The 27,932-nt window shown below is 42.8% G+C and overlaps 1 protein-coding gene across 1 annotated transcript in view; it reads left to right on the top strand.

Annotated features, from left to right (window-relative positions):
* The window catches only part of SLC9A9 (solute carrier family 9 member A9), a 320,114-nt gene that overhangs the window by 221,978 nt on the left and 70,204 nt on the right, over nt 1-27,932 (top strand). Inside the window, exons 13-14 of the mRNA XM_077826749.1 lie at nt 13,759-13,807; nt 25,548-25,627. Coding sequence (XP_077682875.1) covers nt 13,759-13,807; nt 25,548-25,627 — 129 coding nt within the window. The remainder of the gene's footprint in view (nt 1-13,758; nt 13,808-25,547; nt 25,628-27,932) is intronic.

The following is a 27,932-nucleotide window of genomic DNA, read 5'->3' on the forward strand; positions in this document are numbered from 1 at the left end:
TTATTTACAGCATCAACCTGGGTTGAACATTAAAGAGTTGCATATATGACACAATTCTCCATGGTGTTTATGTCAATCAAAGATTACACCACAGCACTGGCATTAATTATTGACACCATCTTGTGGACTGATGTGGAGAGTTAACAATACAGAAGGAAAGACTCTAGCTGTCAGTTTGTTAAGAATACAGATCACAGTTACTGCCAGTAATGGACAAGAATAACGGCCTGAGCAATCATTATTTATCCTGAAGGTTTTTTAATTTCAATTTTAATGATTTATTAGAGATGGTGAAACAATCTCCTTTGGATTTTGTTCATGTTTCTAGCCTTTACAGTTAATAATTCTGTACTGACTGCAATATGTTGGTGATGGATAGCCACAAGCTACAAATTTACTCATGCAAAAATATTCAAGATTCACATTGCAAATGTTGCTTAATGGCCATCTTTGATAATTGGGTTATAAATCTTTTTTTAAATAAGTTTCCCAGAGGATGTACTTTTTCAGATATAGGTTGGGGTTCATGTACAGCTTTTGTTACACTGGGACAGAATTTGGAGGCTGAGGCTATTGCACGCTCAAGGTTGGTTCTTCCTTTAAAACCCCTGACAATGGGGAAAGTAGCCATTATTGTTTGTTACACAGTAGTGCCATGAGGCTCCAGCCAAAACTAAGGCCTAGTTGCACTAGGTGCTATACAGATGCATAGGAAGAGACAGTTTCTTGTCCATATGAGTTTACAATCTACATAGACAAGACAAACAGGGCATGGAATAAAGGGAGTATGATTATCCCCATTTTACAGATAGGGAAATGAGATTCCCAGATTAATATAGAAAGTCTGTGGCAGAGCTGAGTATTGAATACAGATCTCCTGAATCCTAGTCTGTTGTTCCCCTTGAATTCTAGATGGCTTATCTACCTCTGCAAAACTTCTTCCATTGCCTGAATCCTTGTTCCTTGGTTTCCTGCAAATTGCAAACTTTACACCTCTTGAACCTCCTTTGTCTCTAACCTGACAGCTCCATAAATTCATGTGCCATCTGCTGCATGCTCATTGTCAGTATCCATACTTAAATCATGTAGATAATATCTAATGGGAAGAGTGTGTTTCTCACATTGAGACTGTTTCCCTTGTAAATCTTCCCAAGCCTGATGTTTTGCCCATTATACTATGAGCTTCATCAAAGAATCAGCATATAAAAGCAGAGCTTGAGGCTTCACGCCACTGATTAAAGTTGAGAGATGCAGTTCAGCAGTTAGGAAGACACTGAGGTTTCCTACCGCTCCACTGTAACATGTTAATCTATTCTACAGTGTCTTAGATTTGCAATGATTTTAAGTGAGGGAAGGAGGTAGAGCTATGTTATAATTGTCCAAACAGTATCTTATTAATCAGCATTTTGGTTGGTTTCATTTTCAGATTTCTTACTTATCCTTCCCCTGACAATTTGGAACTTATCTTTCCATCTGTTTTCATTTCAGACCGCTGCTTCGTATTCAGTAACAAATTCCTCTTTTGTCTACCAGACACATTACACCTGCTGCTGAAAAAGAGCTGTCTAATGGCATATAGGGATTTAAACAAGATCATTGATTTTAAGGGGTCATTTTGCAGAGTAGTGCACACTTCCTGGTAATAATTATCCCCAATTGCTAGAGACTATGAAATTCAGATCCAGATTTTGAATACACCAAAGTTCAATGATGTTGGTATCCAGAATTTTGGTTCAGCACATTATAAAAGATAGGGGCCACTTGCAAATTTTGGTGTTGAGTTTGGATTTTGAATACTTCTAGATTTTAGGGCATTTTGATCTGAGGTCTGAAAAGGTCCTATCTCAAATAATCACCCAAGTACAATAAACCAAATGCATTACTAAGCAAAGGAAGACGTGTAGCACAGTAAGCTGATACACCAGTCTTTCATCTCAGAATGCTTGAGTTTCAACGTAATGTAGAAATGAGTCTAATCTCACTCTGATCACACATGGCCATTTACCCATAACACAAAGCCCCCACATATTTCATCTTGATTATCAGTCAAAATGCAGGAAAGGTCTTAACAAGATAACAGGAGAAAGCAGATAGCATTTTTTGATCTGGGAAGGGAAAACTTACATAGCACCAATGACTGGCTTTAATCAGTGGTATTAGCCTCTCAGTTTACTCACCATTAAAATTACAGGGTGTGTGTGGGAGTGTGGAATCCACTAAGTAATAATTCATGTTCTTTGCAGTCCATCAAAACATAAAAATAACTTTTGCAATGATTCCACCTGCGGTGTTGTTATTGTAAGACTACAATATTGATTAAACTACATTTTTCCTTAGCATTTCAGGACTCCTAGATCAAATGTTTGACATTGAGTTCCTTATTCCTTATTTGAATTTGTCATTTCCATGCTTGGCATCCTCTTTTGTGCAGTGTGGGTATCCTCAATTCCCACCAAGTTGAGTGGGTGTTGAAGGTGCTCAGCACCTCACTGGGCTACATATCATTAAATACTAAGAGAAAGAATGATTGATTGATTAATACCTATTTCCTCATGCAACCCCTGTTTTCCCACCATTCTCTTAAAAAAAGAAAGCACTAAACATCATTTGAGGCTATTGTGATTCATACAAAGACCAAAGCTCTAGTAATATTTCACTGTCTTCCTAAAGATGCAAAATGATGAGGATCACAACAGTACTGTTGTTTTTAACAGGGAAAGTGAGCCTTTTGTTAACTGCTTATTTTGTTTCACAGAAAAAGCCATGTTCTCTGTATTCCTTCTATATAGGGCTAGTTATGGGGTCATCCTAAAATTTTAATGTCTAGGATGAAATTGTGCAAACAATGGAAAGGCAGAAAGGAAAGCATGCAGAATTTAGATATGGATATTTTGGCTATGAGTCAGGAGAGCGATGGTTACTGTAAACGAGAAGGGGAGATGAAATTACATGAGTGGAAAGAGCACCAAGTGAGCTGCACATGAGATCAGCAGAAAACTCAGCTACTCTTTTGCACAGAGTTGAGGGAAAAGATGGGTTGAAACCAGGGAAGAGAATTGAAATATGAGAGAGGGACAGAGAATGGGGAGCAACCAGAGTAGTGGGAGAGGCAGATGGGTGGGAAGAAAAGAAAGTGGAACAGCAGAGGAAGAGAGGAGGGAAATAATAAGAAAAACAAAATAGACAGGAAGTAAGGAAGATGGCCAGGGCTGGACAGGGATGGAAGGAGAATACAAGAGAAAAGAACTTAAATGTTAAGGCTGGAAAATGGGTTTTATTTCACTTTGCCTACCTGTGTTTTATGATACTTCTGGCAGAGAGGGGGAAGCTGAAGAATCTTAAATGGGGGGGAGGAGGAATAGATTGGTATCAACAAGAGGTTGTTTGTGGGGCTCTTTGGGTTCATCAGGCTTCAAGGTTGAAGGGGTTATACCAGAACTTTCCCCTCCTCAGTACAAAGACTGAATGTACATTTCTATCCTCACTTTATCAGCCTTACTATAGAAATGTATGTGGTAAGTTACCAGATGGTAAAGGCAATCTAGGAGTCACTCTGCATTTGCAAAAAGAAAGGGAGTACTTGTGGCACCTTAGAGACTAACCAGTTTATTTGAGCATAAGCTTTCGTGAGCTACAGCTCACCTCATCGGATGCATACTGTGGAAAGTGTAGAAGATCTTTTTATATACACACAAAGCATGAAAAAATACCTCCTCCCACCCCACTCTCCTGCTGCTAATAGCTTATCTAAAGTGATCACTCTCCTTACAATGTGTATGATAATCAAGGTGGGCCATTTCCAGCACAAATCCAGGGTTTAACAAAAACGTCTGAGGGGAGGGGGTAGGAAAAAACAAGGGCAAATAGGTTACCTTGCATAATGACTTAGCCACTCCCAGTCTCTATTCAAGCCTAAGTTAGTTGTATCCAATTTGCAAATGAATTCCAATTCAACAGTTTCTCGCTGGAGTCTGGATTTGAAGTTTTTTTGTTGTAATATCACAACTTTCATGTCTGTAATCGCATGACCAGAGAGATTGAAGTGTTTTCCGACTGATTTATGAATGTTATAATTCTTGACATCTGATTTGTGTCCATTAATTCTTTTACGTAGAGACTGTCCAGTTTGACCAATGTACATGGCAGAGGGGCATTGCTGGCACATGATGGCATATATCACATTGGTGGATGTGCAGGTGAACGAGCCTCTGATAGTGTGGCTGATGTTATTAGGCCCTGTGATGGTGTCCCCTGACTAGATATGTGGGCACAGTTGGCCACAGGCTTTGTTGCAAGGATAGGTTCCTAGGTTAGTGGTTCTGTTGTGCGGTATGTGGTTGCTGGTGAGTATTTGCTTCAGGCTGGGGCCTGTCTGTAGGCAAGGACTGGCCTGTCTCCCAAGGTTTGTGAGAGTGTTGGGTCATCCTTCAGGATAGCTTGTAGATCCTTAGTAATGCGTTAGAGGGTTTTTAGTTGGGGGCTGAAGGTGATGGCTAGTAGCGTTCTGTTATTTTCTTTGTTAGGCCTGTCCTGTAGTAGGAGTCTTCTGGGAACTCTTCTGGCTCTATCAATCTGATGAAGTGAGCTGTAGCTCACGAAAGCTTATGCTCAAATAAATTGGTTAGTCTCTAAGGTGCCACAAGTACTCCTTTTCTTTTTGTGAATACAGACTAACACGACTGTTACTCTGAAACCTGTCATTATGCAAGGCACTGCATTTAGTCGTATAGAGTGGAAATCTATCAACTGCATGAAAAAACTTGTACAGATACAGACAGACATCATCTTCCTTTCCAAATGCAAACAGATGGACATCGTACCAAAAGGACTGAAGGTAAAAAATCCATTACAATCTACATACCACACAGACTATGCTGACAGCTTGTGCCACACGCTCTCAAAGAAACTGCGGAATCACCTGATCAACATCCTCTACAGCAAACAGGGAAAGATTAAGAATGAGGTCTCAAAAATGGATACTCTCATAAAAAACCCACCTTCCACAGAAACTTCCTCGTGGCTGGACTTTACTAAAACTAGACAAGCCATTTACAACATACACTTTGCTTCTCTACAAAAGAAAAAGGACACTAAACTTTCTAAACTACTACATGCCACAAGGGGCCACAGCAATGGTTCCCTCAACCCACCCAGCAATATTGTTAACCTATCCAACTATACTCTCAGCCCAGCAGAAGCAGCTGTCCTATCTTGGGGCCTCTCCTTCTGCCCCTCCACCCCTACGAACATGATACAGTTCTGTGGTGACCTAGAATCCTATTTTCGATGTCTCCGACTCAAGGAATATTTCCAACACACCTCTGAACAACATACTAATCTACAGAGACCTCCCTACCAACACTACAAAAAGAAGGATTCTAGGTGGACTCCTCCTGAAGGTCAAAACAGCAGACTGGACTTCTACATAGAGTGCTTCCACCAACGTGCACGGGCTGAAATTGTGGAAAAGCAGCATCACTTGCCCCATAACCTCAGTCGTGCGGAACACAATGCCATCCACAGCCTCAGAAACAACTCTGACATCATAATCAAAAAGGCTGACAAAGGAGGTACTGTTGTCATCATGAATAGGTCGGAATATGAATAAGAGGCTGCTCGGCAGCTCTCCAACACCACTTTCTACAAGCGATTACCCTCTGATCCCACTGAGGGTTACCAAAAGAAACTACAGCATTTGCTCAAGAAACTCCCTGAAAAAGCACAAGATCAAATCTGCACAGACACACCCCTGGAACCCCGACCTGGGATATTTTATCTACTACCCAAGATCCATAAACCTGGAAATCCTGGGCGCCCCATCATCTCAGGCATTGGCACCCTGACAGCAGGATTGTCTGGCTATGTAGACTCCCTCCTCAGACCCTACGCTACCAGCACTCCCAGCTACCTTCGAGACACCACTGACTTCCTGAGGAAATTACAATCCATCGGTGATCTTCCTGATAACACCATCCTGGCCACTGTGGATGTAGAAGCCCTCTACACCAACATTCCACACAAAGATGGACTACAGGCTGTCAAGAACGCTATCCCCGATAATGTCACGGCTAACCTGGTGGCTGAACTTTGTGACTTTGTCCTTACCCATAACTATTTTACATTTGGGGACAATGTATACCTTCAGATCAGCGGCACTGCTATGGGTACCCGCATGGCCCCACAGTATGCCAACATTTTTATGGCTGACTTAGAACAACACTTCCTCAGCTCTCGTCCCCTAATGCCCCTACTCTACTTGCGCTATATTGATGACATCTTCATCATCTGGACCCATGGAAAAGAAGCCCTTGAGGAATTCCACCATGATTTCAACAATTTCCATCCCACCATCAACCTCAGCCTGGTCCAGTCCACACAAGAGATCCACTTCCTGGACACTACAGTGCTAATAAACAATGGTCACATAAACACCACCCTATACCGGAAACCTACTGACCGCTATTCCTACCTACATGCCTCCAGCTTTCACCCTGACCACACCACACGATCCATCGTCTACAGCCAAGCTCTGCAATACAACCGCATTTGCTCCAACCCCTCAGACAGAGACAAACACCTACAAGAGCTCTATCAAGCATTCTTACAACTACAATACCCACCTGCGGAAGTGAAGAAACAGATTGATAGAGCCAGAAGAGTTTCCAGAAGACTCCTACTACAGGACAGGCCTAACAAAGAAAATAACAGAACGCCACTAGCCGTCACCTTCAGCCCCCAACTAAAACCCCTCCAACGCATTATTAAGGATCTACAAGCTATCCTGAAGGATGACCCAACACTCTCACAAACCTTGAGAGACAGGCCAGTCCTTGCCTACAGACAGCCCCCCAACCTGAAGCAAATACTCACCTGCAACCACATACCACACAACAGAACCACTAACCCAGGAACCTATCCTTGCAACAAAGCCCGTTGCCAACTGTGCCCACATATCTAGTCAGGGGACACCATCACAGGGCCTAATAACATCAGCCACACTATCAGAGGCTCGTTCACCTGCACATCCACCAATGTGATATATGCCATCATGTGCCAGCAATGCCCCTCTGCCATGTACATTGGTCAAACTGGACAGTCTCTATGTAAAAGAATAAATGGACACAAATCAGATGTCAAGAATTATAACATTCATAAATCAGTCGGAGAACACTTCAATCTCTCTGGTCATGCGATTACAGACATGAAAGTTGTGATATTACAACAAAAAAACTTCAAATCCAGACTCCAGTGAGAAACTGTTGAATTGGAATTCATTTGCAAATTGGATACAATTAACTTAGGCTTGAATAGAGACTGGGAGTGGCTAAGTCATTATGCAAGGTAACCTATTTCCCCTTGTTTTTTCCTACCCCCTCCCCTCAGACGTTCTTGTTAAACCCTGGATTTGTGCTGGAAATGACCCACCTTGATTATCATACACATTGTAAGGAGAGTGATCACTTTAGATAAGCTATTAGCAGCAGGAGAGTGGGGTGGGAGGAGGTATTTTTTCATGCTTTGTGTGTATATAAAAAGATCTTCTACACTTTCCACAGTATGCATCCGATGAAGTGAGCTATAGCTCATGAAAGCTTATGCTCAAATAAATTGGTTAGTCTCTAAGGTGCCACAAGTACTCCTTTTCTTTTTGCTAATACAGACTAACACGGCTGTTACGCTGAACTCTGCATTTGTTCACCTACCATAATTAGAACTCCTTGCTTTCGGCCCTACTGTTAGTTGTGAGATCCCAACGCTCTGCAGGTAAAAGCAGAATCAGGCCCCTTCTTTCATAATTAGCGAGCATACAACCCAGCTAGAGGACTGAAGAGTTATTCTAAGATTGCAAATTTTACTGGCAATAGAATGACAAGGCACAAGAATCTGCAGGATTGTGCAAGCATGCTTAATTTCATTCTTTTTGAACATGTCACATAATTTGTGATGCTTTGTATTCTTGCAGTTTAAAATTGCACTCCAGTGTGTCTCAGATACATCCGACTTAATTATACAGCCCAATATTTTCAGTAATAGGAACCTAACTTTAGGCACCTAAGTCTATATTTGGACACCTAAATAATTGGCCTTATTTTCAAAAGCGTGGTGTGGCCAGACACTCCCACTGAGCTGAGTGGTTCTCTTTGGGATATGCTTCATAAAAATATTAACATTTAAGTTATAAAAAAATCAGGGTGTGTTGATGGTGGTTTGATTTTAGTGTCCAAAGTTGTACTAAATGCTTCACAGAACAGTAAGGAACATGTAGCTCATGCCCCAAAGGGCTTCCAATCAATGCACCAGATTCTGCCATCCCTACTCACACTGAGCAATACCTTACTACACATGTAGTCCCAACAATTTCAATGGGGTTACTCACATAGTAAAATACTACTCAGTGAGAGTTAGGGCAGAAGAATTTGGCCCTACACGTTTGACATCAGTCAATGAGTGAGGAATTGAGCAAGGAAGGATCTGGGTCACAGCAATGTGATTACATGGCTATTCACATTGGAAAGTACACATTGTGGTGTTCAGTTCAGGAGGTTTTCATTCTTCTTTCATATGTACAAAATCGCAGGAAGATGGAGATACGAGAGTGAATATATTTGATTTGCTTATTGTGGGCTTTGTGGAAGAGGTGATTTTTCAGGCTTTGAAAGTAATAATCCAATAAAGAATAATACGGATGCCTTTGTTTGTGCCATATTGTAACATCTATTGTCTACAGAATAAACAAGGCAATAGTGCTGGCTATCTTCATAACTACAAGGATAGGAAATTATATATACAGAGGAGTTTAAATTCTGCAAAATACAGGAAAATCTACAAAACTCCCTAAATCCACAGATTTTCTATGCCTGTTGACTCCTGTTGTCCCTGACTAGACAGATTATATCACTGTTATTGAAATGATATTGCAGTCGCAAACTCTGGTTCCTATTGGCTACATTTCCCAGCTTTTTCACATTTGGTATTACAGTTCTTCTAGGCCTGTGTGAAATGTTTTCCGTTGTCTTAGCTCATTCCATAATAAACGCATCACAACTCCACCACACATAATCAGTCACAACTGGCATTTTTCTCAGCTCTAGTAAGTTCAGAGCTGCATGAAGTCTAAATTACTTCTGTCCCAGGAGACTGATTCTTTGAGGTCAGGTCAAGCTCATTAAGGAGAAGAGAGTGCAGAGAAGTTTGTGTTGCAGCCTCTTGAACTGCACCTATCATGCATAAATAGACTTTGCTTCCACCATAACGAGAACTATAAGGGCACTTAACTATTGTGTTGCCAGTGCTTCCCCATGCTGGCAGTAGAATGAATGTTATGGGAGAGTCTACTTATGGGACGCAGATGGCCAAGTGGCTAGGGCACCAGACTGGGAGTTAGAAGACCTGTTCCTGCTCTTGCCATGTGACCTTGGGCAAGTCACATCACCATGTGGTGCTTTTGTTCCCCTCTGTTTAAATGTAAGCATGTCAGGGCAGGGACTGTTCCTTATGTTTATTTAACACAAAGGGTGCATAATGTCTATTGGGCCTCTGGGCACTACTATAATATTAAGTCTAATGGCAGGCTGAGAGTTAAACTTTCACAGACATAACTGTTCATATTTTTAATTAAATGGAAAGATCTAACAACTTGATTTACTCCAAAATAATCAATAGGTTAGTACCTTCTGCAGTTTTTCCTAGTAACTCAAAGGACAAAAAGTACAGTGAAAAATAAACATCTATTCATTCTTTTATCTCCTTCTTGAGTCAGCATCAGGATCAATGGTCTTAATCAAAGATGGAAATATTTATGCATGGAGGACTCCAATTTTTTTAAACTAGGGAGTTGGAATAGAAACAAACTGCCTCTTCTTTTTTCCATTCAAAATTTATATATAAAAGTATCCACTTTGCTTCTAGTTCCTGTCATTGTCTCATTATGTGTTAGAATGCCTGTATAGCATTTACAGTAAAGAGCAATGAAACAAGTAATTGCTAAAAATAAATAAATAGGATTTTAAAAATGCATTTGTGATATGTTATAATAGATAGGAAAAAAAATATGGTTAAGCGGCCTTACATGAACATCTGGTGAAAGAATAAATTTTCTCTGCATCAGTAGATTCTGCATTAGCTCAGTGGATCTGATGCCTACATGGGCAGCTTGTCAGGGTACAGCTGGTCACCCTCTCTTTGGACATTAGATTTCAGGGAGGAAAATATCTGTCTGCATTAGTCTTCTCTTACTGCTCTACCTTTCTTCTATGACTGTGGTCACCACCCCAATCATCCCTGTTACTCAGGCCTGTAATCTGATTATCATCTTTGAGTCACCCCTCTCTCTAGCTCTGCCCATCAAGGCCATACCCAAATCTTGTCACTTCTTCTCCATATAATCTTTAACATCCAGACTTTTCTTTCTGACCACACAACAAGAACTCCCACCCAGGTCTTCACCATCTTCCATCTCCTCTATGGAAGCCTCCTTCCCTCAGTCTTGCCTACCAGCTACTCAGATGATCCCATTCAAGTCCTTTCAAAAGGCTGCTGCTAAGACCATCTTTCTGGTCTCTTATTTTGTATACTGTAATGCAAATAAAAATAGAATTATAGAATATTAGGGTTGGAAGAGACCTCAGGAGGCCATCCAGTCCAATCCCCTGCTCAAAGCAGGACCAACACCCACTAAATCATCCCAGCCAGGGCTTTGTCAAGCCAGGCCTTAAAAACCATTAAGGATGGTGTCATAAATATAAAGGGAAGGCTAACCACCTTTAAATTCCTCCTGGCCAGAGGAAAAAACCCTTTTACCTGTAAAGGGTTAAGAATCTAAAGATAACCTCACTGGCACCTGACCAAAATGACCAATGAGGAGACAAGATACTTTCAAAGCTGGAGGTGTGGACAAAGGGTTCTCTCTGTCTGTGTGTTGTTTTGTTTTGTTTTTTTTTGCCCGGACCAGAGCAGGAATGCAGGTTAGAATGCCTGTAAAGGGCTAATAAGCAATCTAGTTAGATATGCATTAGATTCTGTTTTGTTTAAATGGTTGATAAAATAAGTTGTGCTGAATGGAATGTATATTCCTGTTTTTGTGTCTTTTTGTAACTTAAGATTTTTCCTAAAAGGATTCTCTATGTTTTGAATTTGATTACCCTGTAAGGTATTTACCATCCTGATTTTACAGAGGTGATTCTTTTACTTTTTCTTCAATTAAAATTCTTCTTTTAAGAATATGATTGCTTTTTCATTGTTCTTAAGATCTTTGGGTCTGTGTTCACCTATACAAATTGGTGAGGATTTTTATCAAGCCTTCCCCGGGAAAGGGGGTGTAGGGTTAGGGAGGATTTGGGGGGGGGAGACGTTTCCAAGCGGGCTCTTTCCCTGTTATATATTTGTTAGACACTTGGTGGTGGCAGCAATAAAGTCCAAGGGCAAAAGGTAAAATAGTTTGTACCTTGGGGAAGTTTTAACCTAAGCTGGTAAAAATAAGCTTAGGGGGTTTTTCATGCAGGTCCCCACATCTGTACACTAGAGTTCAGAATGGGGAAGGAACCTTGACAGATGGAGATTCCACCACCACCCATTCCAGTGTTTCACCACCCTCCTAGTGAAATAGTGTTTCCTAATATCCAACCTAGACCTCCCCCACTGCAACTTAAGACCATTGTCCCTAGTTCGGCCATCTGCCACCACTGAGAACAGCCAAGCTCCATCCTCTTTGGAACCCTGCTTCAGGTAGTTGAAGGCTGCTATCAAATCTCCCCTCACTCTTCTCTTCTGTAGACTAAATAACCTCAGTTCCCTCAGCCTCTCCTCATAAGTCATGTGCCCCAGCCCGGTAATAATTTTCATTGCCCTCCACTGGACTCTCTCCAATTTTTCTACATCCCTTCTGTAGTGGTTTCAGAGTAGCAGCCATGTTAGTCTGTATTCGCAAAAAGAAAAGGAGGACTTGTGGCACCTTAGAGACTAACAAATTTATTTGAGCATAAGCTTTCATGAGCTACAGCTCACTTCATCGGATGCATTCAGTGGAAAATACAGTGGGGAGATTTATATACATAGAGAACATGAAACCTGGCAAATACTCACCAGCAACCGCGCACCACACAACAGAACCACTAACCCAGGAACCTATCCTTGCAACAAAGCCCGTTGCCAACAGTGTCCACATAGCTAGTCAGGAGACACCATCATAGGGCCTAATCACATCAGCCACACTATCAGAGGCTCGTTCACCTGCACATCTACCAATGTGATATATGCCATCATGTGCCAGCAGTGCCCCACTGCCATGTACATTGGTCAAAATGGACAGTCTCTACGTAAAAGAATAAATGGACACAAATCAGACGTCAAGAATTATAACATTCAAAAACCAGTCGGAGAACACTTCGGTCTCTTTGGTCACTCGATTACAGACCTAAAAGTGGCAATTCTTCAACAAAAAAACTTCAAAAACAGACTCCAACGAGAGACTGCTGAATTGGAATTAATTTGCAAACTGGATACAATTAACTCAGGCTTGAATAAAGACTGGGAGTCTTTACACAAAGTAAAACTATTTCCCCATGTTTATTCCCCCACCACCACCACCCGCTGTTCCTCAGACATTCTTGTCAACTGCTGGAAATGGCCCACCTTGATTATCACTACAAAAGGTTTTCTTCCCCCCGCTCTCCTGCTGGTAATAGCTCACCTTAAGTGATCACTCTCATTACAGTGTATATGGTAACACCCATTGTTTCATGTTCTCTCAGAATATAAATCTCCCCACTGTATTTTCCACTGAATGCATCTGATGAAGTAAGCTGTAGCTCACAACAGCTTATGCTCAAATAAATGTGTTAGTCTCTAAGGTGCCACAAGTACTCCTTTTCTTTTTCTGTAGTGGGGGGACCAAAACTGGATGCAATACTCCAGGTTTGGCCTCACCAGTGCCAAGTAGAGGGGAATAATCACTTCCCTGCTTAAATAATAGTGGCAGCTTGCATCACAATGTTATAGATACTTATGTGTGGAACAGGAGAGGCTGTTGAGAAAGAAGTGTTGAAGCAAAGAGCAACTAAAGACCAGTGAGATATCTTAGTTTTTGCCAAGGATGAGATTCTGGGCTGAGCCTCTCAGAGCCGCAGCACAAAACTCACAGCCCAAGAGAAGAGGGGCCTAGCGCAGATTTAAGCCACGTTGAACCTTCCCCCCACTGAGCTGGTCCAAGGGCTGGAGAGGCCCCTGGTGTAACTATGCCCTGGAGGCCTGTTTAAGTCAAATTAGCCTCCCCAAGAATCTCTATGGGCTGCATACTGCCTGGAATCTCTAGAGCACTGTGCACTGCAGCCTCATCCTCAACACAATTCTCCTGCCCCCAGCATGCCACCGATGCCAAGAGTTGCAAGGGGGTCTTCAGAGGGCAGCCATACAGCTGTTTTCTGCAATGCCTGAACCAGGGGAATCCTCCTTGCCTAGATGTGCGTGTTTTTAGGGCTCCTTTCTGACACTCTGACCCTTTTAGCTGGCATACGAGAGTTGGAGTGAGGGTGGGGATCTCAGCCCAGGTATTATGAGCACCAGGTATAAAGTATTTCATAGTTCCTGCAAACTTATTGTGGACTTCTTTGATTTGGGAAGAGATCTTAATAATGTTCTGCCATTTCTGCACATTTCTTACCTCCTTGGGGCTGAGTGATGTGGTACAAAGAAACATTTCTATGCACGTGACCATCTAATCTGCATTGAATCATTCACCATGTGTCTTGTTTTCTTTAATAGAGTTGGCATAGATCCAGATGAAGATCTGAAAGCAGAAACTGCAAGCCAGGCAAGTTACAGCTATTGATATATCTATATTGACTAGCATAATGTTCAGTCGTGTTTAGTTCATGTTTCTCAGTGTAGTAACTGGAAATCTTTAGAGCAGGGTTATGTCTGCTATAAATGAAGAATGTGCAAGTACAAAATATGTGAAGCTCCTACTATTTTGTAACTCTTTATTGAGAGGACAAGTATGTACTGTACATTTTTCAGTTTCACCGGGGCACCAGAATAACTTTATTTGATACTGGGTTTTGAGGAATGCATTACAAATAAATATTGACATGATGAAATATTAGTAAAACAATAGTGGAATTGCTACTGTGGTAAATTCAAAGCTTGAATTAGCTATCAGCTGCATTTATGAAAACAAAAGATTTCAGAACAATGCTCAGTTCCCTGGATTAAACAAAGAAACTTTGCATGATTGAAATTCTCAACTCTGGCATCAGGGAAGGTCAGGTTGCTGACAATATATGTAGTCATTTTTAACATGAACATTTGAACATACATTCTGGTTAAAAACTATAGGCCACTAGAGACCAAGGAGGCTATTTGATAAACTGCATGTGCTTATCTGTCACCCCATTGTCCCTGCCTTTTTCCGTGTTCATCTGAAAATGTTTAAAGTACAGCATTATGTGCTGTCCCAACCCTAGTCAAGTTCCCCTGCTGGACTGCTTCAAGTTGCAGTGGGGGAGGTTTAGATTGGATATTAGGAAAAACTTTTTCACTAAGAGGGTGGTGAAACACTGGAATGCGTTGCCTAGGGAGGTGGTGGAATCTCCTTCCTTGGAAGTTTTTAAGGTCAGGCTTGACAAAGCCCTGGCTGGGATGATTTAACTGGGAATTGGTCCTGCTTCGAGCAGGGGGTTGGACTAGATGACCTTCAGGGGTCCCTTCCAACCCTGATATTCTATGATTCTATGATTCTATGACTTTCACTAGGCTGCCAGGTTTGGACCCATACACTGTGTGCTTCTGAGCTCCCCAGGAACTGAGTGGCTCCAGGCACTTTTGTCCATTACTTTGGCTGCTCAGCTCACTCCCTGAGCAGAGACCCTCCTTGGAAGTGGGACCTCCTGGTCCCTCGGCTCCAAGACCAGTGCTGAACGCTCCAAGACTCCCCAGTAGTTTAAATGCAACCTTCCCAGAATGTCACCTTTGTGGTCACTCTGGGTTATAGTTTACCCCTTCGGAGATACAAGATAGTAGAAGCAAATAGACATATTTTGCAGAGGAATTTCTAAAACAAAACATGCTTTCCCCAAAGACAGCACATGAGGAAGCATTCCCCCTTCTTTCTTTCCTTGAACTTCTCTGCTTCTGTTTTTTAAAGGCCTGCACTAAGGGTATGTCTACATTACGGAATAAGGTCGAATTTATAGAAGTCGTTTTTTTAGAAATCGGTTTTATATATTCAAGTGTGTGTGTCCCCACAGAAAATGCTCTAAGTGCATTAAGTGAATTAACTCGGCGGAGTGCTTCCACAGTACCGAGGCTAGAGTCGACTTCCGGAGCGTTGCACTGTGGGTAGCTATCCCACAGTTCCCGCAGTCTCTGCCACCCATTGGAATTCTGGGTTGAGATCCCAATGCCTGATGGGGCTAAAACATTGTCGCGGGTGGTTCTGGGTACATATCGTCAGGCCCCCGTTCCCTCCCACCCTCCGTGAAAGCAAGGGCAGACAATCGTTTCGCGCCTTTTTTCCTGAGTTACCTGTGCAGACACCATACCACGGCAAGCATGGAGCCCGCTCAGGTAGCCGTCACCGTATGTCTCCTGGGTGCTGGCAGACACGGTACTGCATTGCTACACAGTAGCAGCAACCCATTGCCTTGTGGCAGCAGATGGTGCAATACGACGGGTAGCCGTCATCGTCGTGTCCGAGGTGCTCCTGGCCACATCGGCTGGGAGCGCCTAGGCAGACATGGGCGCAGGGACTAAATTTGGAGTGACTTGACAAGGTCATTTTCTTTAGTCCTGCAGTCAGTCCTATTGAACCGTCTTATGGTGAGCAGGCAGGCGATACGGATTGCTAGCAGTCCTATTGCACCATCTTCTGCCGAGCAGCCATGAGATGTGGATGGCATGCAGTCCTTCTGCACCGTCTGCTGCCAGCCAAAGATGTAAAAGATAGATGGAGTGGATCAAAACAAGAAATAGACCAGATTTGTTTTGTATTCATTTGCCTCCTCCCCCGTCTAGGGGACTCATTCCTCTAGGTCACACTGTAGTCACTCACAGGGAAGGTGCAGCGAGGTAAATCTAGCCATGTATCAATCAGAGGCCAGACTAACCTCCTTGTTCCAATAAGAACAATAACTTAGGTGCACCATTTCTTATTGGAACCCTCTGTGAAGTCCTGCCTGAAATACTCCTTGATGTAAAGCCACCTCCTTTGTTGATTTTAGCTCCCTGAAGCCAACCCTGTAAGCCATGTCGTCAGTCGCCCCTCCCTTCGTCAGAGCAACGGCAGACAATCGTTCCGCGCCTTTTTTCTGTGCGGACGCCATACCAAGGCAAGCATGGAGGCCACTCAGCTCACTTTGGCAATTAGGAGCACATTAAACACCACACGCATTATCCAGCAGTATATGCAGCACCAGAACCTGGCAAAGCGATACCGGGTGAGGAGGCGACGTCAGCGCGGTCACGTGAGTGATCAGGACATGGACACAGATTTCTCTGAAAGCATGGGCCCTGCCAATGCATGCATCATGGTGCTAATGGGGCAGGTTCATGCTGTGGAACGCCGATTCTGGGCTCGGGAAACAAGCACAGACTGGTGGGACCGCATAGTGTTGCAGGTCTGGGACGATTCCCAGTGGCTGCGAAACTTTCGCATGCGTAAGGGCACTTTCATGGAACTTTGTGACTTGCTTTCCCCTGCTCTGAAGCCCATGAATACCAAGATGAGAGCAGCCCTCACAGTTGAGAAGCGAGTGGCGATAGCCCTGTGGAAGCTTGCAACACCAGACAGCTACCGGTCAGTTGGGAATCAATTTGGAGTGGGCAAATCTACTGTTGGGGCTGCTGTGATGCAAGTAGCCCACGCAATCAAAGATCTGCTGATATCAAGGGTAGTGACCCTGGGAAATGTGCAAGTCATAGTGGATGGCTTTGCTGCAATGGGATTCCCTAACTGTGGTGGGGCCATAGACGGAACCCATATCCCTATCTTGGCACCGGAGCACCAAGCCGGCGAGTACATAAACCGCAAGGGGTACTTTTCAATAGTGCTGCAAGCTCTGGTGGATCACAAGGGACGTTTCACCAACATCAACGTGGGATGGCCGGGAAAGGTACATGACGCTCACATCTTCAGGAACTCTGGTCTGTTTCAAAAGCTGCAGGAAGGGACTTTATTCCCAGACCAGAAAAAAACTGTTGGGGATGTTAAAATGCCTATATGTATCCTTGGGGACCCAGCCTACCCCTTAATGCCAGGACACAGGCAGCCTGGTCAGTAGTCAGGAGCTGTTCAACTACAGGCTGAGCAAGTGCAGAATGGTGGTGGAATGTGCATTTGGATGTTTAAAAGCGCGCTGGCGCAGTTTACTGACTCACTTAGACCTCAACGAAACCAATATTCCCACTGTTATTACTGCTTACTGTGTGCTCCACAATATCTGTGAGAGTAAGGGGGAAGACGTTTATGGCGGGGTGGGAGGTTGAGGCAAATCGCCTGGCTGCCGGTTACGCGCAGCCAGACACCAGGGCGGTTAGAAGAGCACAGGAGGGCACGGTACGCATCAGAGAAGCTTTGAAAACCAGTTTCATGACTGGCCAGGCTACGGTGTGAAAGTTCTGTTTGTTTCTCCTTGATGAAACCCCCCGCCCCTTGGTTCACTCTACTTCCCTGTAAGCTAACCACCCTCCCCTCCTCCCTTCAATCACCGCTTGCAGAGGCAATAAAGTCATTGTTGCTTCACATTCATGCATTCTTTATTCATTCATCACACAAATAGGGGGATGACTACCAAGGTAGCCCAGGAGGGGTGGTGGAGGAGGGAAGGAAAATGCCACACAGCACTTTAAAAGTTTACAACTTTAAAATTTATTGAATGCCAGCCTTCTTTTTTTTGGGCAATCCTCTGTGGCGGAGTGGCTGGTTGGCCGGTGGCCCCCCCACCGCGTTCTTGGGCGTCTGGGTGTGGAGGCTATGGAACTTGGGGAGGAGGGCGGTTGGTTACACAGGGGCTGTAGTGGCAGTCTGTGCTCCTGCTGCCTTTCCCGCAGCTCAACCGTACACTGGAGCATACTGGTTTGGTCCTCCAGCAGCCTCAGCATTGAATTCTGCCTCCTCTCATCACGCTGCCGCCACATTTGAGCTTCAGCCCTGTCTTCAGCCCGCCACCTCTCCTCCCGGTCATTTTGTGCTTTCCTGCACTCTGACATTATTTGCCTCCACACATTCGTCTGTGCTCTGTCAGTGCGGGAGGACAGCATGAGCTCGGAGAACATTTCATCTCGAGTGCATTTTTTTTTCTTTCTAATCTTCACTAGCCTCTGGGAAGGAGAAGATCATTGAAACACATGCAGCTGGTGGAGAAAAAAAAAGGGACAGCGGTATTTAAAAAGACACATTTTATAAAACAGTGGCTACGCTCTTTCAGGGTAAACCTTGCTGTTAACATTACATACATAGCACATGTGCTTTCATTACAAGGTCGCATTTTGTCTCCCCCCACCGCGTGGCTACCCCCTCAACCCTCCCCCTCCCCATGGCTAACAGCGGGGAACATTTCTGTTTAGCCACAGGCAAACAGCCCAGCAGGAACGGGTTCCTCTGAGTGTCCCCTGAAGAAAAGCACCCTATTTCAACCAGGTGACCATGAATTATATCTCACTCTCCTGAGGATAACACAGAGAGATAAAGAACGGATGTTGTTTGAACGCCAGCAAACATACACTGCAATGCTTTGTTGTACAATGACTCCCGAGTACGTGTTACTGGCCTGGAGTGGTAAAGTGTCCTACTATGGAGGATGCAATAAGGCTGCCCTCCCCAGAAGCCTTTTGCAAAGGCTTTGGGAGTACATCCAGGAGAGCCGCGAATGCCAGGGCAAAGTAATCCTTTCACATGCTTGCTTTTAAACCATGTATAGTATTTTAAAAGGTACACTCACCGGAGGTCCCTTCTCGGCCTGCTGGGTCCAGGAAGCAGCCTTGGGTGGGTTCAGGGGGTACTGGCTCCAGGTCCAGGGTGAGAAACAGTCCCTGGCTGTCGGGAAAACCGGTTTCTCCGCTTGCTTGCTGTGAGCTATCTACAACCTCATCATCATCATCATCTTCTTCGTCCCCAAAACCTGCTTCCGTGTTGCCTCCATCTCCATTGAAGGAGTCAAACAACATGGCTGGGGTAGTGGTGGCTGAACCCCTAAAATGGCATGCAGCTCATCATAGAAGTGGCATGTTTGGGGCTCTGACCCGGAGCGGCCGTTCGCCTCTCTGGTTTTCTGGTAGGCTTGCCTCAGCTCCTTAAGTTTCACGCGGCACTGCTTCGGGTCCCTGTTATGGCCTCTGTCCTTCATGCCCTGGGAGATTTTGACAAAGGTTTTGGCATTTCGAAAACTGGAACGGAGTTCTGATAGCACGGATTCCTCTCCCCAAACAGAGATCAGATCCCGTACCTCCCGTTCGATCCATGCTGGAGCTCTTTTGCGATTCTGGGACTCCATCATGGTCACCTCTGCTGATGAGCTCTGCATGGTCACCTGCATCTTGCCACGCTGGCCAAACAGGAAATGAGATTCAAAAGTTCACAGTTCTTTTCCTGTCTACCTGGCCAGTGCATCTGAGTTGAGAGTGCTGTCCAGAGCGGTCACAATGGAGCACTCTGGGATAGCTCCCGGAGGCCCATACCGTCGAATTGTGTCCACAGTACCCCAAATTCGAGCCGGCAAGGCCGATTTAAGCGCTAATCCACTTGTCGGGGGTGGAGTAAGGAAATCGATTTTAAGAGCCCTTTAAGTCGAAATAAAGGGCTTCATCGTGTGGACGGGTGCAGGTTTACATCGATTTAACGCTGTTAAATTCGACCTAAAGTCCTAGTGTAGACCAGGGCTAAGACTTCTGTCTCTTTGCTCCCCTTCTGGAGATTTTTCACTCTCCTCTCCTCTCCTCTTGAAATCTGGTTTTACCTACATTGCAGCTACAGTAACAATATAGACAGCAGTATCTTTTCCAGTTTACGGCACTCTAAGACATACTGATTAACATCAGAGATTATATTGCATTGTACAATATAAACATTATTTCACCTTAAATGTGTTTTTTTTTCCAGGGGGCTAGGGGTGGTGAAAATATGCTTGCACTAGACATCAGTAGATAGGACTTCTAATTTTCTTCCTTTTTCTATGAAAAATGAGAAATACATATTTGTGAATAACAATAAGGCACCCACTGACCCAAACTGTGTTCTGTTAATTAACACCTAGTTCTATTGACAAAACTCAGCAGCACAAGAGGGTAGGTCTGAATAAATATAACACATTCCACCCCCAATCACGTCTAAATCAGCATACTTTATTGTAAAATATTTTTACCTAGCAAAGTAGTCTTGTTGCTCTGATTTCCTTTTTAAATGATTACTATTTTCATTTCTCTAACATGTTAACTGTAGCTCTTATATTAATTTTTATTAATACAGTTCTCTATTTTATTGTGTGTTTCTTCTCTTTTTAATTTAGTACTATGGACTGTTCACCTTTTCTTTCAGATTTTCTTTAAAGTTTTCTCTTTTCCTTCATCTTTATCTTTTCTTTTCCTCTATTGTTTTAGATAATTCATTTTCTTTCTCTTTATTTTTCTCTCACACAATAGATATGAGTTTTTTATTTTTATTTTAATCTATCTTCCGTATGAACTTTCAGTTTTCTTCATATATGTGCTATTCTCTCTTTCATACTACAGGATTTTTTTTTAATTTTTATTTTTTGGCCATATCTTATACTTAAATAACTACGTTCACCTGAAAGAACCTTAAAGCATTGTTCAGTTGTATAGGACATGTCACAGCATGAAGCTCAGGGATGGGAAGTGGCACTCATGCACACACAATTTTTGGCTAAGGAAATTGGCACAAACAAACCTCATGCTATTGTGAAAAGTGTTTTGTGATCCTTAATGTCCAAGAAGAGCAGATAGGACCTTGATTTTTAAGTGTTCAGCTGAACAAGACGCAGAGTTCATTGGGCAGAATCCATTTTATCTAATTCAAAAGGATGAAGGGCTGGCACAGTCACCACTGAGATTTAAACCTTTGACTCAGGTTTTCCAAACCAGAGGGGATTTCATACCTGACTGTTTCATTTACTACTTTAGCGAGGGAGACATGATGGAATAGTCCAAGAAGCACAGTCACAATAAGGGCCAAGTTATGTCTGGAACCTTCCCATTTGTGTCCTTCTCAGCTGTAGTCCCTGTTCTCATCTAAGAAGCAATGGACTGCTCTCTGTCTCTACTAGTAGGATCTAGTTACTCCAACAGAGCTGGGGGAAGAGCAGGGGCATGTCCCCATCCCCCCTCTCCATCAAACACCTGAGATAACAGACTAATGACACAGACAATGTTAGAGAAGGTGTTTGGATAACAGTATCTTGTGTCATCAGCCTGTTATCTAACACACTTTATTGTCAATCTCAGGTGTTATCAAACTTTTTTGAGCTTTGCCTGGCTGGTTCTTGTAGCTATCACACAAGATGAGGTGCAGAGAAACCTCTGATTGCATGAGGGAGGAGAGAGAGAAGCTAACTTGTCTTTTGACTAGAGTTACTTTTTTTTCTTTTTCGGCTTTCACTATGTTGTTGTATTTGTTTGTTTTTCTACAAACTTAATCCTTACAAATACCACCCCCACCCCACACACACACAGTCTGTTGTATACCAGTTTCTCAGTTGGTGTAAATCAGGGTAATTGCATTACCTTCAATAGAGTTACACCAGTTGTGGATCTGGCCTCTTCAGTATGACTGGAGATGGGGACTGGGCTGTGGAAGGATCAAAGCCAATGGGCCCATGACTATGCAGACCCAGTGGTCATTCACCCTTCTTTGCACAATGGGATGCAAGTGCTGATGGTGATATTGCAGTTCTTGGGCTTCAGTAGGTGAGCAGCTCTGCAGTCTGGTGGAAATAATTCCAGCCCATCTTCCTGACACAAGATCCCCTATACAAAGCCCATCTATCTATTCAGCCATGGTACAGCAGACAAGGATTTGGCCCACTGTGGGTTAAACTAAAACTCTGAGGCAATCTAAAGAGTATATAGGTAACATTGCTGTACCTTAGCGTTTCTATGTATTACCCACCCTAAATACCAATATGTCTGCAACCTTAACTTCCCCTCCAATTATTTTATTTGTGGTTACTTTCTGGGTTCAGATAAGCACTATGCTCCTCCAAGCTCAGAAACCATGCTGCTAATGATGAGCCTGTCCTGACTCTGGAGAAACATTTTACTATAATCCTACTTCTAGAACAAGCCCATTTTATTGTATCTTCCAGTAGATAGAAGGCATGTTATATCCTGGACGTGGTAGTGGGAAGAGTAATTATTTGCTGAGGATATTAGTGTAGTTATTGGGAAAGATTACATTACTATTGAACCCAGGACAGTAGGGCACACAAATTTTAGATTCAAGACCACCAGAATCACGGGCTGAGTAGACTTACTGCATTACTGTTGCATGCTGGAGCCACACTAATTAAATATTCCCCACGGATCACTAGCTTTTCTTAACAGTGATGCATATTTCCCCCTGGGGCAAGAAGAGTGATCCAATTTCTGAAGCTTAAGAAAATCTCATTGTCCATAAGGAGAAAAATAACCCCAAGTTCATCCTGGTCAGATACTCCCTTTGTGGCTTATCACGTTCGCTGTCAGGAGGAGATACAGGAAGCTGTGTTTCAAAATAGCAGCTCTTGGCAGATTGTGTCTATAATCCCCACCTGGACTTCACAGAGCCCTGATCTGTACACCATCCACATTAGGGGTCTCCCCATCAGTTTCTTTTTTACTTCCCTAGTTCTGTCTTTTCTCAGGTGCATTTATCATCAAACCGTCTTGCATAAACAGAACGTACAATAGGTTAGCTCATTTATTTCCACTCATTTATTGATGGGCTTTCATAACTCAGTTCTGAAAGGCCATCAATAATGTGTAGAAATAAATGAATGCAGTCAGTCCACTGCATATCCTACACAATTTGAATATAAACACAAAAAGCTAATTCTGATGACCAGGCGTGAAGGATAAATAGTCATTAAGCTGAGTTGCAAGACCAGTCTGCTACAAAAAAGACAAAGCTTTTTCTTGCAGGTTTTTTTTAACAAGGATCTAATTAATTTCCTCACAAAACCAAGATGGTTGATAAAAGCTTTTATTCAGCTGATTTGTCTCTCCGCTATCCCATTAGGTGCATCTCCACAGAGGCTACACAAAAGAATGTATTTTCTGGAAATATTTTTGGAAGAATGCTGTAGGCGTGTTATAGGTCTCATGGGAAGTTCAAGCAGCTTACTGTATAGCGAGAATAGCTCACTCACTAAACTAAAGTTCAGTAAAAAGAGATGTGTTTAACTGTCTATTATTTCTTTAGCTCCTGGGAAGGAAAGTGTCCTTACACTTTCATTCTTCCTACTAGCCTCTCATGCAGGCCTGCTGGGAAACTGCAAGTGACTTTTTGAAAATAAATAGGTTATTCCTGTGTAGGGGCTGGAAGTAATGCCAATTTCAGTTCACAGAAAGAAAAGGAGTACTTGTGGCACCTTAGAGACTAACCAATTTATTTGAGCATGAGCTTTCGTGAGCTACAGCTCACTTCATCGGCTGTAGCTCATGAAAGCTCATGCTCAAATAAATTGGTTAGTCTCTAAGGTGCCACAAGTACTCCTTTTCTTTTTGCGAATACAGACTAACACGGCTGTTACTCTGAAATCAGTTCACAGAGATCCTCTTATTTTTCCATCAGACTGCTGGCATAGTGTGCCCCCCACTGCCACTAGCCAGCCCTGCAGGATAAGCTGTAGGTTCAGACTTTAAACCTGCAGATCCCTGAGGAGCTGCCAGAGGCCGGGAGCATCCACAGCCCCTGCTGCCTCTCCGCCATCCCTTGATGGTATCGTTCCTGCAGGATCTGGGCTACCATGGATTCCCCAGGCCATCATCATTGTCTATGAGACCTCCCTATACCAAAAGGATTTTATGGCATGAGAGGAAGCCACACAAGTTAAAACTGATGAAGTGAGCTGTAGCTCACGAAAGCTCATGCTCAAATAAATTGGTTAGTCTCTAAGGTGCCACAAGTACTCCTTTTCTTTTTGCGAATACAGACTAACACGGCTGTTACTCTGAAACAAGTTAAAACTGAATCCTTCCACTCAACTCAATGGAGCTGAATCAGCTCCCAGGAATAATATTTGGTCCACGTGCTACAGGTGTAAGTTTATCGTGCTCAATCCTGCAATTCTAGTGTTGACAAAACTACCACTGACCTCATTGGGAGTTTTGCTGATATGAAACCTCGGGAGTCAAACTCAAGCTTCCACCAAAGCTAGAACATCCACATTGCTATTTTTAGTGTGTTCGCTCAAGCCCTGCTAGCGCAAGTCTGTCTACTTGCGTTGAGAGACTTGCTCCCAGCTGCAGAGTAGCCATACCCTATAGGGTATTATCCAAAGCCCAATTAAATCAATGTAAAGATTCCTTTCTGTAGGGTTTGGATCAGGCCTTTGCAGTGGGCAGCCCTATTATTATGAACCTTATCTGCATCATGGTGTGTATAAGGGACAAGAATGTTTGTATTATTAGCTTAAAATGGAGAAATAATGAGACCAATTGAACTGAAAAATGCAAAGTAAAATTTTCCCATTAAGCATTCCATGGAGAATGAAGCTTTTAAAAAAAAAATACATACCTCAAATTTAAAGCCAAAGAGGAATAAAATTGTAATGGAGTGTGCTATTTGGAATGCCCATTCCCGTTTCTGTTCCCACCCTGTTGTTAATTCTTATGCTATTTTTCACATAACACCCAGAGCGTAACTAATTACCCATCTAGTATATGAGGAGGTTGCAAACATATAATTCCAGACTGTGACCATGATTCTGCAAGCTGTTCTGTGGGAGGCAGACCCCTGTGCCCATGCAGAACCCAGCTGAAGTCAGCTTGCAGAATGGGGACCAATGTTTGGAATCAGTGCAGGAAAATACTGAAAACTACCTGTAGTCCCCAGTGATGGTATAGTTTTTGTGTACATTTTTGTTTGTTTTTCTTATAAAGCAAAGAGGAAAAATAGAAAGGAAACTAGTGTCATAATTATTAGAATATTACGCTCCCTTTGGAATGACCTTTTTGTAAGCCATAAACAAATACCATCTGAACTTGACAGGAGTAAACTGAAATAATCTCACTACAGCAATTTAACAGAAATATCATTTTTATTGATCTCAGAATATAGTGCTTCTCAGCGGCTTAATAAAATTGGAATCGTTAATAAATGTAAATGCTGAATTATTCCACTCGAGTACCAGCACAGCAAAGAGAAATGTGCTGATGATCTAATTTGTCCATGAACAGATTCACATACTGAGATGAAATCTGGGCCAAAGAGGGTTGGGTTTTTTTAATAAAAAAAATGCAGGTAAATGTAATTTGGTTTGACAAGTATTTTTAATATCAAAACTTTGTTTTATTTATGTTTCAAAAACTCTTTTGATTTTATATATGTATTTATTTTGCAGAGAGCGACTACTGCAGATAAGAACACAACCAAGGCTGAGAGTGCGTGGCTGTTCAGAATATGGTATGGGTTTGATCATAAGTATCCTTTTATTTTTGTAAACCATGGACATTAGCTTCATTAAGCATTTCCAGTGTGATCCGAATCAGAGTCCAAATATCACTCTTTAAAAAAAAAAGTGAAATGAAATCACAGCCAGTGTAAGGAGAAGAAATAATGAATGGGATTTCAAATACAATATTGAAATATGCAAGTCCAGTTGTAGCATATTCCTAAATGCGGTGATAGGGAGGGAGAGTGAATCAGGCTGGGAACACTTGCCCACATCAAAGTTTCATCAATGTATTAAAATAAATTAATCTTGTCTAAATCTGGGATATAAAACGTGTGCAGGAACAAGCCAGTTACAATGTTGTTCCAACTTGGGAGTCAATTCACTGGTCAGGAAAATGAGACATTTAAGACCATATGAAGCCTGATTGTGGATAGCCCACATGCAAATGAGCAAGGGCCCATGAAGTCTCCCTTGAGTCTTCCTGCACAAGGTCCAGCTACAATCACCGTCCCCTGGGCACAGAGGCTACTGTCTGCTTGTACATCTTGGTTCAATAGCCACGAAAGAGAAGGTGCAGAAGGGATGACACATTGGCCCTGGTCATACCTCCCCAACAGGCATCCAGAGGTGTATATTCCACACCCCATGTGGGGAGGGAGAGGGAGCGGTGGGCACATCCTCTGGGTACTGGGGGGGCTCCCTGAAGCACTGAGCCTTCTGGAAAAACAATGGTTGCTGGTGCACCTGGTGGGGCAGAGCAGGGCCACCTTGCCTCCACACAGGCTGCTTCTAAAAGCCACATTGGAGCCCACAGAGCCAGATTCTCCACAGCCATGTACCTTGTATCCTCACCAACACCTGTGTAAATTGGCTGTAACAGGCTATCATGCTGGTTTCGTATCCATTTTACATGCACTTTGCACACGTCTCAGTGAGACCTCGTGAAGCAAGACAGTGGAGAATCAATGTTACAGAGCAGGTATCAATGCAGTGAAGATAACAGGAGTCATTCTGTTGGCTGCCATGGATACAGGATCAGGCACTAATTTGGCAACACCACCTCAGTGCTGCCTAGCCAAACTCCTGCAGTTCCATAGTGCTGCACCATACTGGAGCACAGAGCAACACTCATGCCATAAATTTCTTGTATGTTTTTCTGAGCACAAGCAAACTTGGATGAGAACATATTACAACTGATAAAATGTTACTCCATAGCAATGCAGCTTCTTATTAGAACTCCAGTGACATTATCCCTCAAAAAGTCTTCCAATAGGCAAGACAATTTGGTAAGAAATCTCTTTTGGTAAGAAATATAAATATATGGCCCCTAGTTTATCTATCCAGGCAGTTCTAAGGACCAAGAAGTTAGAATTAAAATGTTTCACTAGAACAGGCTTAAGTTCACAGTTTTATACTTTCCAAGCAGAGTGGAAAATGGCATACACAATGCACTATAAAGGGGAAGAATGTGTGTAAAAAATAATACTGAATGCTTGCTTTAGATACAGACTGATCCCACTCCTTCAGAAAGAAGAGCCTGTATATCAGTAGGAAGGGGAGAACCAGGCAGAAAAGGAGATGGTTAAGAAAAAGGGAGAGAGAATGGGAAAAGAAAGGAAAGTGAAGAGGGATGAGTGAACGAGAGAAGGAAAGGAAAATAAAGAGGGAGCTAGGAAGACAAAATAAAGGGGAAATAGGGTAGGGATAGAAGGGGAAGAAAGCAAGAACCAATGTAAAAAGAGCAGAAGATAGACCAAAGGGAAGTAAAGGGTTGGGAAAAGGTGGACTTTAGGAGAAACAAGGACAAGGTCAGTGAAAAAAGGAAGGGAATAGTGGAGAGAAACAGAAGGAAAAAATGGTGGGAGAGGAGAGGGGTTAGCTGAATCTATGATCCAGGTTGCTGTGAAGTGGCAGAGCAAGCCCCTTCACCATTATCTTTTTGAGGATCCCCTGCATAATATAGAAATCCCAAAGGAAGAAACCATGTAGATCTCCAATTCAGGACAATAGCCCTTTCTTCCTGCTCAGTTTAGAAAGTTTGACTTCCAAGGTGTTTTTATTTCAAGAAAACATTAAATTTCTAAGTGATTTTTGAAGAGATTCTCAAAACGAAAGCAAATTTACATCTTAAGTAGCAATCTGTCTTCTAGTCTGGTAATAATCTTTCTCCAGTGTTCTCATTTTCAAATACTGCAGCCCTGCCATTATCCTACAGGTGTATTTTCATTTTAAAAAATATAACTTTTACACTTTATTTATGCTGAAGACTTATGTTCAAATCCCTATGGAGAAGGATGGTTCAACCCACTAATGTTTGGACTGACAGTTCTG

Source organism: Eretmochelys imbricata, chromosome 9, assembly GCF_965152235.1.
Source record: "Eretmochelys imbricata isolate rEreImb1 chromosome 9, rEreImb1.hap1, whole genome shotgun sequence".
NCBI lineage: Eukaryota > Metazoa > Chordata > Testudines > Cheloniidae > Eretmochelys > Eretmochelys imbricata.